The 18,258-nt window shown below is 37.0% G+C and overlaps 1 protein-coding gene across 2 annotated transcripts in view; it reads left to right on the forward strand.

The window, feature by feature from the left end:
- LOC135772947 (protein NLRC3-like) overlaps positions 1–18,258 on the forward strand; it is a 121,898-nt gene that overhangs the window by 2,475 nt on the left and 101,165 nt on the right. For both annotated transcript variants that reach the window (XM_065286542.2, XM_073812976.1), the window contains exon 2: positions 8,120–8,270. In XM_065286542.2, the coding sequence (XP_065142614.1) occupies positions 8,128–8,270 (143 nt within the window). In that variant the 5' untranslated portion in view covers positions 8,120–8,127. The remainder of the gene's footprint in view (positions 1–8,119; positions 8,271–18,258) is intronic.

Raw genomic sequence — 18,258 nt, forward strand, 5'->3', positions numbered from 1 at the left:
AAAACAACAAAATTTTAATCTGTTACACTACATGCAGATTTTACCTGATACCTCACTCTACTTCCTGGTGTTCCTGGTTGGCACCTAGCCTGCATATTTAAGTTCAAACCCTACTCCAGCACACCTGCTTTTAATTTTTAGGTAGCCCTGAACAACTTGATTAGCAAGTTCAGGTGTGTTTGATTGGGGTTGGAACTGAAAATCTTAAAAAAGTCTTGTGAAATGTCTCCTTTCTTAAGGGGAGTGATATAATACTCACTAGTGACTCTGTCTTGTTAGACCTTAGCTCTGCATTTGACTTAGTTGACCACAATATCCTTAAAGAATGCTTAGAAGCATGTGTGGGCATTTTGGGGTATACAGTACTGGAATGATTTTGTTCATTTTTAACTAAGAGGTATTCTGTCTGTCTTGGTTCCCACTCCTCAGATGAATTTCAGTTAAGATCTGGTTTCCATGGGACTCAATTCATGGCCTAGTACTGTTTACCTTTATATGCTTCCATTTTATCTATATATGGAGTATTTTTTCATCTTTATGCTGAAATTACAACAAGATGACAAGTTAAATGTTAAATGAATGAGTTTATTTTACATACTTAATCAGGGACAATGCACAGGGAACATTAATCTAAGAAAAGAAGAGATGTCATGTGCCAGGTTATAGCAAAGAAATGCTAATTTCCACCTGCAGTCCCTAGACAGATGTTACATTTACATAAGGTCATAAAATATATACAGTATTATACATGGAAGCATTATTTCACTCACCTCATTAAAAACACTCTTCACATCATGATTTACAGAAATTATAAAAAAAAAACATTACTTCACTCTCACATCATAAAATCACTCTCTACTTCATGAATTTAGCACTCACTCACAGTCTACATTATTGTTATCACAATCATTCAGTGCTTACAAGTTTGCTTTGTTAATAACCACTGTTTGGTCAGGCGTGTAAAAGTACTATAGTTTGTACATGAAATAATTTCATTTGGAAGAGTGTTACAAAAACTTGCTGCTTTATAAAAGAACGAATGTTGACCATAATTGGTTCTGCATCTTGGAACGCTGCACTCTCCTCTGGCTGTCGACCGTGTGACTCTATTAAGTCTGTCTGAATATAATGTGACAAATTTTCTCAGAGGAGGAGCAGCGATGTTATGGATAATTTTATATAGCATAGAGCAGAAATTTGTTTTTCAAAACTCAAAATGTTGTATTTACTTTAAAACATTATACCCATGGACAAAACAGCAGTGTGGTTTGATATGGTGGGCTCTAAAACGGTGGATGCAAGAGGTGCACGCAGTGTTCCACTGAAAACCACGGGCCATTAGAAAAGCCACTTAAATGTGGTGTTAGCTGCGAAAGCAGACGCACCAAATTGAAACCTTACGTTTTCTTCAAAGGGGGGATCAAGGAGGTGAAATCAATGCAAAATATCATTGGTGTGGTGACCGCCACGTCCAAAAATGGATGGATGAATGAAGAGCTGACTGCAGACTGGCTTCAGAGAGTGGTGGGAGCGCTCAACTTCGCCCCTCGTCTCCTAGCCAGGGATTCATATCGTTGTCATATCAGCACAGCAACCGAAACTGAGCTCAAAAAGGGCTACAACAGAACCATGCCAGTGATTCCCGGTTGCTGTACAAAGTACATACAGGCCCCTGATGTTGTATGGAACCAACCATTCAAAGCCAGCCTGCAAGAGTCCTATGACAACTGGATGACAGGGGATGTGGACAAAGAGTACACTGCTGGAGGAAATATGAGGGCTCCAGCTCGCTGCTTGTTGGTTGCCGTGGTACTTCAAGCGTGGGAAAAGCTGGATACGGAGATGCTGAAAAAATCCTCCAAGCTATGCTTGTGCGCAGTGCACAAGGTATGTCCTAGGTATTGTTACAACGAGACTTGAGACTTGACTTGGACTCTAGCCAGAGGCTTGAGACTTGACTTGGACTTGACTTGGACTCGAGCTCAGAGACTTGTGAGCATCTCTGCCTTATCCATTGTTTCAAAGAGGGAGAGCCATGCGCATCTGGGTGGGAGCTGTTAGTACAAGCAAGGCGAGCAGAGTTAGCGGAGGCCGGAAAGGGAGAAGAGGAATTCGCCAATTAACTTGTTGATGATGATTGCAGTGATGATGATAATAGTGATAATTAGAGTAATTTTCTATCACATGATTGCAGTTGTTTTGCAGGGTAGCCTAAGCTTCATTCTTTCTTGTTGATGTGTTTCGGGCAACAACTTCATATGCTCAAAGGATATAACTGTTAACTTACCAGTATATTGTTTTGCCCATTGCAGTCACATCATTTCATTTTTTATTCTTTATTTATGCTGCCAATAATTTTAGACTGTTATTCTTACACAAACTAATTTGTTAAACACATTCAAATAAGAAATAAAACATAATATGTGGTAACCTTCTGCTGTCATGCTTAAACAATTCAATTAAAAGCCTGTCTCTTATAGACGCCTTTTGTGATGACAGGTTTGGGAAAATAAAAGCCAGCACTATTATTTGAAGTTTTATGGTACTTCTTTTTATACTGTTGTGTTAAAACAGGCCATAAATGAGGTTGAACAATCTATAAGACAAATTGAAAATGAGCTTTTAAATGGCGTAAATGCTTAAAGTAACAAAGCCTACAAAAGAAAAGAATGGCGTTAAGTTCTATGCTACAATAAAAAGTTTAAGCCCTGGTGAGGTCAAGATTATCCAGTTAAAAGACATGGATGCCTCAAGTTTTGCTTTGATTTGGAGAAATCTAATGTGAAAAATCAGAGAATGTCATGTCTGAGAATTCAGGGCGTGTAGGCTACCTGGAATTGATAGACTTAGTATTGACTTTTATAAGCATTGTTGCTTTAGTCACATCCATTGCAAACCTAAAATGGCACAATGAACTAAAAGGGGGTCGCACACCGGACGAGAAGTGCTGCATCGCGTCATGTATCTAAAAATCAAACACATTATGTTCTATAAATGTACACACACACACTGACTCTGGATGCTGCTGTAATCCCTGCCGCGCCACAGAGTGCCAATCACATAGTTTAACATTAAATAACATCATATTTGTCCCAAATTGTTAATGATTAACATATGCTGCTAAATCATATTTGTGACCAGTCACGGAAAGTAGTGACATAAGTCGAATCTGGGGCATTTTGAGTTATTCACAGATTCTGAAAGTGTAGTTTCTAAGCTTTCCAACGATGTGTAACACATGGAAATCTGATAAGATTTGGAAAAGTTGTGGCCATTTGAATGTAACACATTCAAAAAAGAGAATGCTGAGAAATTTGAGGAAGATTTTCCCTGCCTGGAGAGACAATAGGGCTCATTTACATCTCATTTAGCTAAGCCATACCCCCTGTAAAGCCGTTTTGAGATACAGATGTTCTAACATCATATTTAGTATTTTGTGAAAGAAGTCCGGGTGACAACATGCAAAAATAAACAGGACTTTTTTACCTTTGTGGGGATCACAAGTCGAATCCAGTCTGTTTCAGATGTGTGAATAATCCAATTATCATTTTTGTCCACAAATGCGTATAATCCGTGAAATATAGATATATAGTCTATTGTTTACATCAGATTTCGCATGAACGTCTGGTAATAGAATATAATATACAATCTGAGGACTATTTACATCGTAACATGTAAGGGTATGAGATTAAACTCCGGTAATTTACGTTCCGTTAAACACATGAACACGCCTTCAAAGTTTGTATTTAAAATAGGGCGGTAGTACAATAGATAATCCAAACAGCGCCGTCGAAAATGTGACGTCCTTTAGAGATGTTACCAATCGCTCGCTCGTTCCTCCGTCAGCCAATGACTTCATAGAAAATATTGATAGACAAAACATGTAGCCAATTATATAAAGAGTTCAACGACCTCTGTGTAACTTATATGTGTTTGACTTCATGCTGTGCTGCAAGAACTGACAGAGAGATGACGTCAATGTCAAAGTCGCGGTACTTTGACGTACTCCAACTGCGGCACCGCATAAAGTCAGTGACGTACGATGCGGCTGACTGTTATTTGTTCCACCCCAGCTTCTTTTATTTTTATTTTGTTTTGTGCGCCTGAGCTTCGTTTACAGTCTGTCGCTGGATTTCCACCAACTGCGGAGCGGCTGCAGATCGGCTCCGCTGCGTTATGGCTCCGCACTCCGCCAATACCCACCAGTTCCGTATTTGTTGCAAAGCGGCTGCGTGCTGAAGTGACGAGGACCCATGTGTGTTTGTAATGTTTGTATTGCAAAGATTTAATAAAAAAACACGAGTTCTCACAAATTCAGGTATGATCACGCGGTAAAGTCATGGCTCCGCCCTGCAGAGTTGTCCGGCATCCATCAAAAATAGAAGCTTTGCGTATTTGTGCCGGAGGGCTGCGGATGGCCGGAGCTATGACTTAAATGGAAACCGATTGACTCCGCCACCTTTCTGCAGCGGATCCGCAGCCTTTCCACAGTCGATGGAAATTGGGGGTGTGGAGACGCACGCTATAAGTTTAAAATAAAAAAAACTTAGCAAACATGTCTGAGGAACAGGGCAGCCGCGTCACTACTGTCAAGTGACTTCACGCTCGAGCCGGAAGAGAAGACACACTGCAAAAAATTACTTTCTTACTTAGTATTTTTGTCTTGATTCCAGTAGAAATATCTAAACATTCTTAAATCAAGATGTATTTTCTTGATGAGCAAAATGACCTAAGAAAATAATGCTAGTTTTTAGACAAAAAATATACAATTTAAGTGAATTTGTGCTTAAAACAAGAAAAAATATCTGCCAATGGGGTGAGAAAATTTTGCTTGAATTAAGTGTTTAAGAAAAAAGAAATCTTATTTCACAATTTTTTTCTCACCCCATTGGCAGATAATTTAGCTTGTTTTAAGGACAATTTCACTTAAATTGCATATTATTTGTCTTAAAACTAGACTTATTTACTAAGGTCATTTTGCTCATCAAGAAAAAGCATCTTAATTTAAGAATTTTTAGATATTTGTACTGAAAACAAGACAAAAATACTAAGTAAGAAAGTCATTTTTTGCAGTGCAATGCTGAATAAAGTTGTAATTCTTGCTATTTTTGGACCAAACTGTATTTTCGATGCTTCAACACATTCTTACTGACCCAATGATGTCCCATGGACTACTTTGATGATGTTTTTATTACCTTTCTGGACATGGAAACCGTACATAGACATCTTAAACTTTGTTCCGAAGATGAACGGAGGTCTTCCGGGTTTAGAACGACATAAGGGTAAGTCATTAATTACATTATTTTCATTTTTGGGTGAACTATCCTTATTCAGTAGTCACAGAGGCGAAAACACAAGCTTATACAGTATGTAAATATACACAGACAATGACGCCCCCCGCTTCACGCTAGAATCTCTGGAAAAACAAGCCTATTTCAACCGCAAAATGTACGCTTTTAAATATACAAAACTGCTATCTCAAACATGGAGAGGTTTCTTTGTGATCTCAACTAACATGACGGGTCACATTTTGGATCTTGAAATAGACTCTGACTAGGCTCACGCTATTTAACGTGCACGTGCCGTGAGCGATACCTGTGAGTTGTCCTACATACGACCCCGCGCAGCGCTTTGAACTAGTTCATGTAGAAAGTAAACCTTCCAAACACTGCTAATTTACATGAAGTTCTTTTGAGCTCCTTCAAAGAAAATTTGCTTCCTAAAAGAGCAGTTTTAGCCTTAATTCCTGAAAAAGGAGATTTAACTCATCTAAAAAACTGGAGACCTGTAGCTCTCTTGTGTACTGACTTTAAAGTGCTTTCTAGAGCTTTGTCTAATAAATTGAAGCCTTATTTAGGTTTGCTTGTACACATGGATCAATATATTTTTAATGAGAGCAATTCTGTTTGTTTGTGTGTATGTATGGTCAGAATGTTGGGATTTTATCCCTTGACCAAGAAAAAGCCTTTGATAGAATCAATCGCAATTTATTGTTCACTGTTTTATAAAACTTTGGTATTTGGGAGAGTTTTAAATCCTGAGTAAGCCTTCTTTATAATAAAGCTTCATGTATGGTGAAGGCTGGAGAAGGGGCTTAGTCGCCCAATATCAGTTAAAATGGGAATAAGACAAGGTTGTCGTATTTCTGGGCAAATTTACTCATCAGCTATTGAGCTCTTTCTATGTCTTTTAAGAAATATTTTGACAGGTTTTAATTTGCTAGGCTGTAAGTTTGACTCCCCTTTAGTTGTTTCTGCATATGCTGATGACATTAATGTTTTTATCAAAAATTATGGTGATGTACACGAGATTCATGAGAATGCTTCTTCATCGAAAGTCAATTGGGATAAAAGTGAGGCTTTACAAGTTGGAAATTGGGAAAGGATTTTAATACCTTGTTTACCTGGTGGATTGACATGGAGAAACAATGGGTTAAACGTTTTAGGAATTTTCTTTGGTACACGGCAGTATGAAGAAATAATATTAACCTTGTCTTAAATTAGAGTATGTTTATTAAAAATTGATAAATAATTGCAAGATTTTGTTGCTTAATGGACGTTAGCGTTCTTTGTGATGTGGATGATGAGGGATGTGGATGATGTACCTTTATAAAATATTTGATTCTGTCTTTTATATGATATATATATATATATATATATATATATATATATATATATATATATATATTTATATATATATACATGGGCGTCGGAACCATTATACGTGGGTGGGACAGGACCCACCCACTTTTTAAGACCAATGATAATGGACCCACCCACTTTTTCTCTAATTTAGCGCATTTGTCTGTTCACTTATCAAAGCGCTGTTAGTCCAAATCCATTCCACTAGAGCAGGGATCCCCAACCTTTGCTTTTTTACACCGCGGACCCGTTTCAGCTTTTAAACATAATTTGGGGGGTGAGTGGACGCTGAGTTGCTTTTCGAACATAGTGCTGAAAAACCTAAATTGCCAAATGTATAGGCCTAACGTTTTAAACAGAAATAAATGTCAAACAACCATGCATTAGGAAAATTAATAACTGCTTTATTTATAGTATATTTTCTATAGACGTGTAAACCATATTATAGCGGATTATTTTACTTTCATTGTTTCACGAGTTTGCCTGCCCATTTAGTCTTAATAATTAACGGTAAACGAACTTAGCTTGGTGTTCTTAAAGGCAGCTCGAACCTTAGGTCGGACTCGAGCCCCAAGTTCAAGACACAGAAGAAAAAAAGAGGAGATGATGAGGAGAGATGCCAGAAGAATTAAGTCTGTCGCGGAGGCACAGAGACTCCCGTTTTGCTTTTAATGATAATTAACACAGCACTAAATGTGGTTCCTTTCAAACGTTAAAAGTATAGGCTACTTGTTAAAATATTATTACTGCTGTAAAATAGTTTATTTTGATTATGGCACGATCGTTGGATAATTTTCAAGTTTTTTTTACAGAAGCCAATTACTTTTCATTTAGAACACGTATTAACATTATTTGCGAGGTACATTTGCAGATAATTCATAAAGTCATACCTCTGTTTAATCGATTGTGTTTTAGAAGTACACATGCTCAAACTCTTATGACAGCACAGCATTGTTTCCCGACGGAAACCATAAAATAAAGTGATCTCATTTCCAGAATCTCACATTTATATTTCTCTAAGAGAGAGAAAGAGAGATTGGGTATATAACAAATAAAAAAGGTATACAAAAGTTGTATCAGTTTACCTTCATTCGTTTTTCTTACCTTTTATTTCCTCAAAATAAAAAATAAACATTGTAGCCTACTGTCAGCAGAGTAGATAAAAAAATGACACAGAGAAAGATAAATGAAACATGACATCTGTCATTATTTGCAAAATATTTAAAGGGCTATTACCAGAATTTCGACCGTAATAGGCTACTGTCTTTAATTTAATAAACGCAAATGTTCAGGCTAATTAAAAGGAAACATGAAAATGTCATCTATTGCAGTAAATGTATTTTTCGGGGGGGGGGGGGGGGGTTGTTATGTGGGGACCCACCCACTTTTCATTTGCTTCCAACGCCCATGTATATATATATATATATATATATATATAGTATTTCGTTTTTAATGCATATCCTTTTTTTGACTTACAGTCTTAAAAATGAGCCTCTATGAGGAGAGAAAGGACGGTGTACAGTACCACAAAACACAATGTTCAGAGCTCAGCTGTGTTTCTTTGAAGAGTAAAGAATCCATTGTTCAGCCTCCTAATCTTAATAATGGAGCGATGACCTCTGACCCCATGTGAGTATAAACAATGTTCAAACTATTTTGAGTAATTTTTGTCCAATTTCAAATGTATATTTTTTTCAAAAATCTTGAAAGTTGTCTTATGCCAACTTCAGTCTTTTTGTCTGATAACTCCATCTATGAGAAATTTCATTTTGGCTTTTAAGCTTGTCACAGAACTAAATCGGCTCTTTTAAAAGTCATGAAAGATAATAATGCTCAATACGGACTCTGTGGCTTTGGTCTTGTTAGACCTTAGCTCTGCATTGACTTAGTTGTACCACAATATCCTTATAGACGGTTTCAGCAGGTAACAGGGGTGTCATGGCAGGAGGGAGGAGCAAGGGGGAAGGGAAGCGTTCCCCACCACAGCTTGACTTACTGTGATGACATCACCGGAGGGGAGAGACATAGCCAACGACCGTCATGCAGTGCCTAAAAGAAAAGAAAAACATTGCCCAGGGAAGACAGATGGAAATGCTCATGATTTTCACCAAAGTTTAATGCCTTCCAGAAAATGTTCTTCTTTAAATATATAAACCTACAATATACCAAATGAAAGAACAGACAAAAAAACCCGTTTAATCCTACCTTCAGTAGTTCTTTTGTAATCAGCTTTTGAATATGGGTAGGTTTCTGCAAAAAAACACCACATTTTGAGCAAAGTAGAGATAATTCAATTTTTGTGACGGGCTATTCATAGAGATCCCATTCAGAGCGATCTTTAAAACAGACACGGACATGCAGCTGCTTGCCATAGGGCAATACTTCTGGGCTTAAAAAGTTGCGGAAGGTGGATAATAGTTGCACCTGGTGGATAATAGCGGTATTGCGGAAAGACGTAAAATCTCTTCATTGGCAGGGAAGCTTTTTCTCTTGATTGACGAGATATCTCGTCAATGGCGGCGAAAGAGTTAATCACAAGCTATTTTTGTATTAAAAATGTAAAACATGAACAAAACGTTACATGTTCCCTTTAAGTTGCTTATTAAGTTGCTTATTAAGCATAGGCTTTATGAAGGCGCATGTTCAGTGCAATTTTAAACTGCGGACCAAAACATAATAAGTCCCCCCTTAGGAAGCAGCAGTAACGACAGAAATATAAATTATAAGACGGGCAAATCATATAGGCACGTTTGTCTTTCTTTCAGAATGTAATTTTAGAATCAGTGCAACCTGTGTTCTCATCTATTTCTGAACTTGGACGGCTGTTTCAAGCTGTTCAGATTTGTAATTACTAATAACTAGTAATTAAACAGGCAAATGACACCGCTTCTGCATTATAAACTGTGACAAAACTTTTGCTTGCATTTAAAATTTATAAAATGCACGCCGTGATGGTGCTTGGTTCAAGATTCATAGTCGGATTGAAATCCAGACTAATAGCAACTGTAAAAAGGTTTCCCAAATAGATGCTGCGGACATGTTGCATGTTGTTCTTCTGAGTGTGATATGATGCTCTGCAGAAAATAAACTCGCGTAACTTAAAGTCGTGACAATGAGTCACAAGAAAGGCAATGGACCTCAGAATTAGCACAACCTCTATCCCCACCAGACAGACAGTCTTTGTGCCATTCACCATGATCGGTCATCTTTATAAACTGAAAGCTCAGGGTTAGGTAATTGTGCATCTCACAGTAACATGAAAATGTATTACACTGCAAATACCTTACATAACAGTATGTTCTTTTAACTTACAGCATTTCCTGCAATATTTTGCAGTTTAAGTACTTACAGGCGTAGACTAGTAGACCAATGTGACTTACAAGCGAGGAGTATGTCCATCATTCGTTCCAATCCATTCCAACAAAAAATCTTTTAGGTCACTTTGCAGTGTCAGTCTGTGTATATATGTTGTTTTAATTGATTGACGCATTAGAATTGTACAGTTATAGTTTTACTGCGTTTTCACTTGACTTTAGTCCCGGAGGCAGTCGCTCTACGCATCTTCAACATCAACATTTATCAGTTAAAATTAAATCAGTTAAGTATTGCATACATTTTGATGCTGAATTCCCCTTTAATCCAGAAATACAATCTATAGAATTTTTTAAGTCAAGTTTAAAAACATTGAAAAGGGGTTTATTTTTCATAAACTTCGATACCACATCTGAAATGGTTAGTCTTCCTGCCACGTTATGGTTAGAGAAAATGGGTCAATGTGAGTCTCGAGTCTGCAATGTTTCCTGCAGATCTGCAAAACTGCAGTGGTTCCGGCTCTGACTCCAGAGACAGTTCGCACGGATCAGCCGGTTTCGGATCAGCTGGTTACGAGTTGAGAGATTCTCGAGTCAAAGCAGATTTGCATGTCTCTCGAGTTTGCAATGTTTCCAGCTCTGAGTGAGAATCTCGGGTCAGTTCTCGTGCATATCAGCCGGCTACGAGTGGATCTGTAGAGCGAACGAAGTCTCATCAATAATGTTTCAAGAGGATGAATGGTAGTAGGACTCAACTGATCCGGGTTAATGACACTAGAGACTCGCGACTCATGAGTTAATTTAAAGATCCGGGTGAAAGATCTGAGTGAGTCACGCCTCAAACAGGTCTACTTTAAAGTTTTTGCATGTGAATGATGGTTGCTCGAGGACAGTCAGCCAGTCTCCTCAATGGTAAAGATCCAAAATTATGCTGGACGCATTCATGCTAACCTGTGAGAAACACACAAATATGAATTACTTTGCCACTTACAGAACCGAAGTAGACTCACAACATAATAAATATGGAAGCATTACCTATAAAAGGTTTTATGAGTGAATGGCCATCCGTCAGTCCTTACTGAGAGAAATTCAAACTTGTGCGGGAAACACTTGTGCTAAACAGTAAGAAAACACACACACACACACAAATATGAAAATAATAATTTTCCATTGAAAGAACCAGGGACGTACTGGGACTGAAATCCAGCCCGGGACTTTAAGATGGAGAGGCCTTTTATGCGAGTGCCCTTGGTGCACGAGCAGGATTTTTTGCAGTTATTTTAATTTTAGTAGTGTTTTATGGTATGAAGAGAATCAGACTATGCTGAAGACCTTAAAGAAACTTTGGTAGCACTTTATTTTACAGTACGTGTATTTACCTTGTACATATATGGTAAATAAGTTGTACTTACCCGCAAATGTGTGGAACTTACTTTTAGGTATCTACATGGTAATTCATTGGTATCATTACTGTACTTACTAGTGGTACATACTTGGTAGTTATTATGTAACTTTAGATAAGTACTGGGTAATAACAGATACATACATAGTGTATGTATACTGTAACTAACCAGAAACACTACTGTAAATAAAGTGCTACCGAAACTTTAGGATAACACTTGCCTCCTCAGGTTGTATAAGCAAGTCACCACTGCACTAAACACAACCAGGTCAGCAAAACCTAATCTCGAACACATAAGTCACAGTATACTGCTAACTACCAGCATGTCATGTGTACAGTCAGTTGAAGTGATAAAATTGTTACAAATACTCACACATACCCACTCAGATAATCAAAAACTACAATACAGTCCCATAAAATAGAGATTGTGTGTGTACGTACTCACTTTCAGCTCTCCCTGGCTCCGCTTCCCCTGTGCTGAACCCTGCCTCTGCTTACTGATTGTACAGCTACATATGCATGAGAAGAACATCAGTAATAAATATGACTAAGAATAATTCCTTTTTTTTAATTCAATCTGTGCTTTAGTCAGGTTATAATATAGTATATGGAACTATTGCATTTTATCCTATATGTAAATATGTAATATTGTGATGTATTTTTCTATTTGTGTGTCCTTAATAAAGCTTTGATTGATTGATTGATATGCCTACCCTGCTGAAAAAAAACAGCATCAAACCAGCATGGGAATTATGCTGGTCTATGCTGGTTTGATGCTGGTTTAGCTGGTTGTCACCAGCATACCAGCACCAAAACACAACATATGCTGGTCTTGCTGGTATGCTGGTTTTTCCAGCAGGGTAATATGATTGCCTACCCAGCCCTGCACACTGCCCCTGTACCTATCACCGTTTTTGTACTGGTTCCATTCTCCTCATCCTCTTGTTCTGCTTTCCTTCCTCCTCCTCATCAATATGACTGCAGGGGTCATCATCAACCTGTCTCTCTCCATCACTGACCTTAACAGCTAATGTACAGACATACAGGGATTCCTTAGACCATTTTACTGTTTGAACACAATGATGACGTGGAAACGTATGCACGCGCATGTTGGCAATGGAAGTATGGCAAGAATCAGCAATGAAGCAACAGAGACAGAGAAAGTTATTTTTAAAAGTTGACTTTATCAAGTTGACAGCTACCAGATCCGTGTACTATAGTGTTATAGAGTTAATAGAAGACGTTAGCAGATGGCCAAATATAAAGTGTCCAGATACATATATACGTATATTATGGCGCTTTTCCATTGCATAGTACCCCACGGTTTAGTTTAGTTTGGGTCGGGTCAGCTTACTTTTGGGAGCTTTTCCATTGGGTGCAGTACGTAGTACCCGATACTTTTTTTCGTACCACCTCGGTTGGGGTTCCAAGCGACCCGAGCTGATACCAAACGTGACGCGAAAACACTGTAGATCACTGATTGGTCTGAGAGAATCGCTATAATGTAAATATTAGCTTTAGCTTACTGCTAGCTTGCGCTGTCTCAAGCAAACATGTTGTTATCTGTGTTCTGCTATAAGTTTCCAAACACCCTTTTAGCGATGAAAAACATCCGCAGGTTGAGAATCCGGGACACCATAACAGTTTTTTCCAGACTTGCAGTTTGTGGCGGCACATTCGCGACGTGCACGTCCGCATTATATATGCTTAATTGCAACTTGAATGAGGCTCAGCGGAGCGCCGTCGACTGACGCCACGGGTCGGGTGTTTGAACAGAAACTGTCATGTGAGACAGAGGTAGTTATAAACGCGATGTGCAAACATCTATTTGTGGTGGCCAATTTTTATTTTGTGGCAGACTGAGAAATAAATGAATGTATGGGAATGTACAACAACGCTCTCACGTGTATGATGTCACAGCAGTAGGCAGCGTAAATATAACGACACGCCTATAATCCCCCCCACTCCGAAGTGATACTAAACTCGATGGAAAAGCTAACCACGCCAAAGTGAGGTGAGCTGACCCGACCCAAACTAAACTAAACCGTGGGGTACTATGCAATGGAAAAGCGCCATTAGTATATTATTAGTGCAATCAAACGCAATTACCAGACATTTTGATACTGGGAAACTGTTTTGATAAACTTACTGAGTTGCTAACACGTTAGAACCACTGGGAAACAACACCACTTCTGTTGCCAAAATGCGCGCGCAGGCTATTTGATCAAGTGGGCTGTAAAAGGGTCTATTACTTTATATAGATCTGCCCCTTTTCAGCGCTGCGCTAGTTGTCTTTTAAATCCATATTTTGTTTCAAATTATTGATTTATTTGGCAGGTAGCAATGTAATAAGCGGGATAATGTAGAGCGAGGCTGTTCTTATAGCGAATACAACCCGGTCAGGCTGATTCAAGCTCCGCTTTGCATGGGGTCCTGATCAGCCTGTCGGAGTTGTATTCGCTGTAACAACCGCCTCGCTCTACATTATCCCTTATATATGCCTATATTTAAATGTAAATATAAATTATTTCAGTGTATAATAAATGCATCACTATCGTGCACCTGTCCTGTCCATGCTGTCAGGCCGGTGCGATAGCGCATTAAAAAAAAAAACTTTTTGACCACCGGCCAGTTCGGTCTGAAATGGACCGGCCGTTCGGGATTGCTCCCGGAACTCCCGATGGCCAGTCCACCCCTGGAAAGAACTGTGGTGTACTCACAAGATAATAAATAAATGTGGTAACGTTACATTTAAAAGGTCTGTCTGTCCGTTTGGTTGAGAACAAACAGACAGACAGACAGACAGTCAGTTAACGTTAGTTCTTACTGAGAGAGAAAACACACAAATATTAATAAATTTTTCACTTACAGAACTGTGGTGTACTCACAACATAATAAATGAATGAATAAACATGGTAACTTTACCTTTAAAAGGTCTTGAATGACTATTTGGTTGAGAACGAACAGACAGACAGACAGTCGGTTAACGTTAGTCCTTACTGAGAGAGAAAACACACAAATATAAATTAATTTTTCACTTACAGAACTGTGGTGTACTCACAACATAGTAAATGAATTAATAAACGTGGTAACGTTACCTTTAAAAGGTCTTGAATGACTGTTTGGTTGAGAACAAACAGACAGACAGTCAGTTAACGTTAGTCCTTATTGGAAGAGAAAAAACACAAATATTAATTACTTTTTCACTTACAGAACTGTGGTGTACTCGCAACAACATAAAAAAAATGAATAAACGTGGTAACGTTACTTTTAACGTTCAGCTTCCAAACACGCATACAAATGATTTCTCATACAAATGATCAGACCGTCAGTGCAGCAATAATTTGTGTCATTTACAGGACATTCACATATTAAAGATAGAAAAGTGTTGAAATGTCTGTCGGCTCATGACGACACGCACTATGCATTAACAAATATTTTTTTCTTTTAACTGATAATGTTAATCGGTCATAAATTCTTACCTTCGGTTAACGGTTAAACGGTCATTGTGAACATCCCTAGTCCGAAGCGTTAGCACACTCCCAACCACTTGATGGTGACAACCACTTTGCCATACAAGGACGCTGAACGGAACTCGGTGTCTAGAGACAGTCACAATCGAGCTCAACTTCAAACCTAAGGGTGGTCACTGAGCCATCAAATATGGGAAAATTTTCTTCTGAGAGAAACCGAGCGAAAAAACTACAACCACATGTAAACCCCTTTTCCGTTTCCCGGCAGCGGAGTGATATGTCAGTGAGCAATGAGTCTTCCAAGAGAAGTCTGTGGAATTTACAAAATGCCAAATAAAACAGGACAGAAACTGTATTTCGCTACACAACTTGTTTTTAATCATCAACGAACACCACGACCACTCGGTGAGTAGCACAGTTTTGAAAATGAACGTTAAGTGTTGTGGTAACACTTTATAATAACTGCACACTATGAAGCATTAGTTAAGCATTACTAAATAGTTAATTCATAATTTTTTAAACATTAATAGTCATTAGTAAATAGTTAATCAATGCTTTATTCTTGATTTATAAGCGTATATATAATGTGTTTAATGATTGTCTTTTCATGCTTTATTAATTATCAATTCATCATTTCTAAAATAAGTATTACATTATTTACAGACCAGTTTTTAAGATGTTGTCAGTGGTTCATAAGATCATTCAGGAAGTGTTAATAAATGATTAATAAACTATTTAAACATTCATTTATACATCTTATTATTTAGATGTATAGTAATAAGTTAGTCAGTGTGTTAATAAATGCTTCATTAACACATATTCCTACTGTATTCATGATTAATTCAGGTAGTTATAAAACATTTAGAAGTGGTCAGTTAACTATTTTTGTGAGCTCATCTAAAGTGAGGACTATTTATGCTTTGTAAAGCTTTTATAAAGGAGATTTAAAGGCTACGTTATCTTTTAAAAAGGAAACAAACACAACACAGAGTAATACAGAACATAAAACATATTTATTTCAAGATGCAAAAATTAAACTGTATAATACACTTCATATCAAAGTAAAAATAAACCTCTGCTATATCATAAAAAATACAATAAATAAACAACAACAAAGAAAGTAAATTTATAAATATTTTTTTAAAAGTTGTATAATGGACTGAAACATGTCCACAATCTGCACTTCTGGTCTGGAATGTTTGAAACGTTCTGTAATGCCAAGGTCCTCTCTGGAGTATATGAAGTAAAGTAAAGAAAAGTATTAAAGTTTTAATCCAAGAGAACTTTGATCCGCCTTCCCTCTGTCACGACGCATTTTTTTTTACATTTCAGTACACCAACGGAAATGGAAATGACGCAAATATGTCACGTGGCACGCAAAGAGCCAATGAGCTTTTGATATCACTGCCATAAAGCAATGTGTTGTAAAGCTTCTTGAGGCGCGATATTTGAAATCAAATTTATATTAGCCTATGACGAACGCGCGAGGGCTGAATTCGGATCTATTTCTCCGAATCGTATGAATTTTAAAGATGTGGATTACAGCAAATGAATAAAAGTAACATCTTTTGTGAATTTATGTTGTATTTTGGTGTAATTGTTGCTTAGTAGTAATAATAACGTATTGCATAGATGACACGTATTGCATAGAGAAAACGCGTTTTTGTTTGTCATGGCAAACTAAATATTAAAAAATAGTTAAATAAATACAGAAATGTTATTTTTTTAAAGTTTTAAAATGATAAATATTGTAAAATTATCTGAATATCATAATCATTTCATTAAGTAAATGGATAAACTGTCTTAAATAAATAAGTCAGACAATATGACTGAAAACATGTCATTAATATGAGTAAGAAACGTTAATGCCCGCAATTTTAATATTTATGAATAAGAATAACTTATGTGCAAATTTGTACCGTTTGTAAATCTGTAAATACGTAATTATTTTACGTATTAGTCCTGTCTGTCATTTAAATGTAAGTAAATGTACGTATGGTACAACCACACTGAAACTTAAAAATACACACATATTCTCATGAGATCACGTTGGAAGTGTACAGTTGTACAGTGTAATTTTTGCATCTTGAAATAAATATGTTTCATGTTTTGTATTACTCTGTGTTGTGTTTGTTTCCTTTTTAAAAGATAATGGAGACTTTAAATCTCCTTTATAAAAGCTTTACAAAGCATAAATAGTCCTCACTTTAGATGAGCTCACAAAAATAGTTAACTGACCACTTCTAAATGTTTTATAACTACCTGAATTAATCATGAATACAGTAGGAATATGTGTTAATGAAGCATTTATTAACACACTGACTAACTTATTACTATACGTCTAAATAATAAGATGTATAAATGAATGTTTAAATAGTTTATTAATAATTTATTTACACTTCCTAAATGATCTTATGAACCACTGGCAACATCTTAAAAACTGGTCTGTAAATAATGTAATACTTATTTTAGAAATGATGAATTGATAATTAATAAAGCATGAAAAGACAATCATTAAACACATTATATATATACGCTTATAAATCAAGAATAAAGCATTGATAAACTATTTACTAATGTCTATTAATGTTTAATAAATTATGAATTGACTATTTAATAATGCTTAACTAATGCTTTACTAATGCTTCATAGTGTGAAGTTATTATAAAGTGTTACCAGTGTTGTTTTAATGACATGTTTGTGCATGGCCCTTGACTTCCATTCTGAAGCAGTCAAGAGACGCTTCTAAACGAATCAAAATGTCAAGACACGACCCATTGTCAAAATTTCAGTGTCCATTACTGTAGTTCATTCAAAACAAGCCAGAAATGAGACTCAAAGTGTTAAATACCGTAATTATCCTTTAATGTTAGTTAAACAGGGGAAATATTGCTGTGTCAATGTCGCGTTCTCTCGTGGTAACATTACACAAATTACCTTAACCGAGACAGCATTACAATGAAGAGTCACGACAAACAACATGTTTTTAAAGTTTAAAGATGCTTTTAAAAGGTTGAAAGAGTTTGCAGTGCTTACCTGTTAGCGCTTCATGTCTGTATCCTGGCTGCTGCTGCTCTGTGAAACTCCGTGAGAGATGTGGGGGATGGGCGCGTGTCAAAATTAAAGGCATTATTTACTTCAGGCAGAGGTGTCAAGTAACGAAGTACAAATACTTCGTTACCTTACTTAAGTAGATATTTTGGGTATCTATACTTTACTGGAGTAATTATTTTTCAGACGACTTTTTACTTCTACTCCTTAAATTTTCACGCAATTATCTGTACTTTCTACTCCTTACATTTTAAAAATCGTCTCGTTACTTCTATTATTTCGGCTTGTTTTCTTTTTTTTACATTCCGGCTTGTCATCGTTAAAAAAACCTATCTTGATAAATTGCATCATCCAGATGAATGCGATTGTGGTTGGGTGAG

This window comes from Paramisgurnus dabryanus, chromosome 21 (assembly GCF_030506205.2).
Source record: "Paramisgurnus dabryanus chromosome 21, PD_genome_1.1, whole genome shotgun sequence".
NCBI lineage: Eukaryota > Metazoa > Chordata > Actinopteri > Cypriniformes > Cobitidae > Paramisgurnus > Paramisgurnus dabryanus.